At 39.6% G+C, this 1822-nt stretch overlaps 1 protein-coding gene across 1 annotated transcript in view; it reads right to left on the minus strand.

Moving 5' to 3' along the window:
- Nucleotides 1-1485: 1485 nt before the first annotated feature.
- Nucleotides 1486-1822, minus strand: part of LOC105536925 (putative V-set and immunoglobulin domain-containing-like protein IGHV4OR15-8) — an 18957-nt gene continuing 18620 nt past the window's right edge. The window contains exon 3 of the mRNA XM_011976414.1: nt 1486-1684. Coding sequence (XP_011831804.1) covers nt 1545-1684 — 140 coding nt within the window. The 3' untranslated portion in view covers nt 1486-1544. The remainder of the gene's footprint in view (nt 1685-1822) is intronic.

Below are 1822 nucleotides of genomic sequence, written 5' to 3' on the forward strand. Positions count from 1 at the left end.
GAAATGTATTTCTAGTCAATGTCATCAGTACAAGCATCATAGGGAGAACTTACACAAACCTACAAGGAATATCCTACTGCACATAGACTATGTGGAATAGCGCAATGTTTCCAGACAAGTAACCTATACAGCATGTTACTGCACCAAACACTGCAGGGAACTGAAATGCCATGGTAAGTATCTCTCTATCTAAACACATCTAAATATGGAACATCCTTAGTGAAAATACGGTATTACAATGTTATGTGGCCACAAACATATATGTGGTCTATTGTTGACTAAAACATTGTTAGGTGGCCCATGACTGTATTCAAATTGCTCGGGGAAAAAAAACTGAAAAACAAACAAAACTCTGCCAACCAAGAAACTTTACCATGTAAATCTTTTTGTAAAATAAAGGATAGGCAAGACCTTTCCCAGAGAAGCAAAAGCTAAACGAGTTCTTCAACACTGGGCCTGCCTTAAACACCAAAGAGTTTCAACTAGGTCTGCAGAATAATGACATAGCTGCATCAGCTCCATTCTGGCCTCTGCCATGTGACAGTTTTGTGTGAATTTTGTTTCTGCTCTTTCAGGATGTTTTTTCTCTCTCATCTTCTAATTCCATTCTCCTTTTAATTCTCAGTTTGTGGAAAAGATTCATATTTAGCTAAGAACATTAAAAACTTCGGAAAAAATTTTCATCTTAAACTCAACAAATTTAATTACCTCTTCACGGATCCCCACCTGTTCTTTTCTTGTTTTCCTATGGGATATGGCCCTTGTTTCTACTTCAGTCCAGTCCTTAATTCCATATGCATGAGGCATCCAACCATCACACACCCAGGAACATCTTGGAGGAAGGTACCCTACCATTTGCCTCATCAGCCTTCAGGTGCACAGTGGCCATTCCTTCAGCTGTTGTATGTGCTTTAGGGCTTTCCATTTAAAAGTGTATTTCACTATCACCCAAATAAAGTTCCTACACCTTAAAAATTGATGTGGTGTTGGGGGCATTGACAGCCAAATTTCATTGAAAGTCTCTTCTGCCCTTGGTAACTGAGGATGACAGGGAAGAAGAGAACAAAACTCAGACCTAATGTAGCTCCTCATTTAGCAACACATTCAGTGCAATTTTAGAAAGTTGAAGACATAGAGTGATGTTGGTGTGGTTTTCTGTGGCATACTAAGGAGACAGCAGAAGATGATCAGTGGTCAGTCTCCATCCAGCTGGTACCCATTGTCCATCAGTTAGGTCATAAGAAAAGATAAAAGACAACTTTTGTGACAAAGCCCCAGGGGCTTCATTAAAACACTTTGCCCAGAAATTGGTCAACAAGGACATGACAAGTTTTTACATCATAGCTACTATTTTTTGCATACTTTATGTAGAAATCTGAGAGATGTGCCCAGGGGCTGATTCTCCATCCAGGGGACAGCACTAACAGAGTTATGAGATATGTGGTATTAGTCTGTCTGGGTCTTCCTAAGAAGACAACACGGAGTGGGTGGCTTAAACAACAAATATTGATTTTCTTACAATTCTGAAGTCTGAATGTTGAAGATCAAGGTGCTGGCAGGGTTGGTTCTTGGTGCAGCTTCTTCCTGGCATGCACTGGGACACCTTCTAATACACTGCATCTCCACATGGCCTCTTCTCTGCGTGCACGTAAAAAGTCAGAGGTCTCTGGTGTCTCTTTCTCTTCTTATAAATACAACACGTCTATTGCATTAGGTTCTCACACTTCTGACCACATTTAACCTTAATTATATCATTAAAATTCCAATATAGATCCATTGAATTTAAGGTTTCAGCATATGAATTTTAAAGAGGGCACAATTC

Source organism: Mandrillus leucophaeus, unplaced genomic scaffold, assembly GCF_000951045.1.
Source record: "Mandrillus leucophaeus isolate KB7577 unplaced genomic scaffold, Mleu.le_1.0 Scaffold1655, whole genome shotgun sequence".
In the NCBI taxonomy this organism is placed as follows: domain Eukaryota; kingdom Metazoa; phylum Chordata; class Mammalia; order Primates; family Cercopithecidae; genus Mandrillus; species Mandrillus leucophaeus.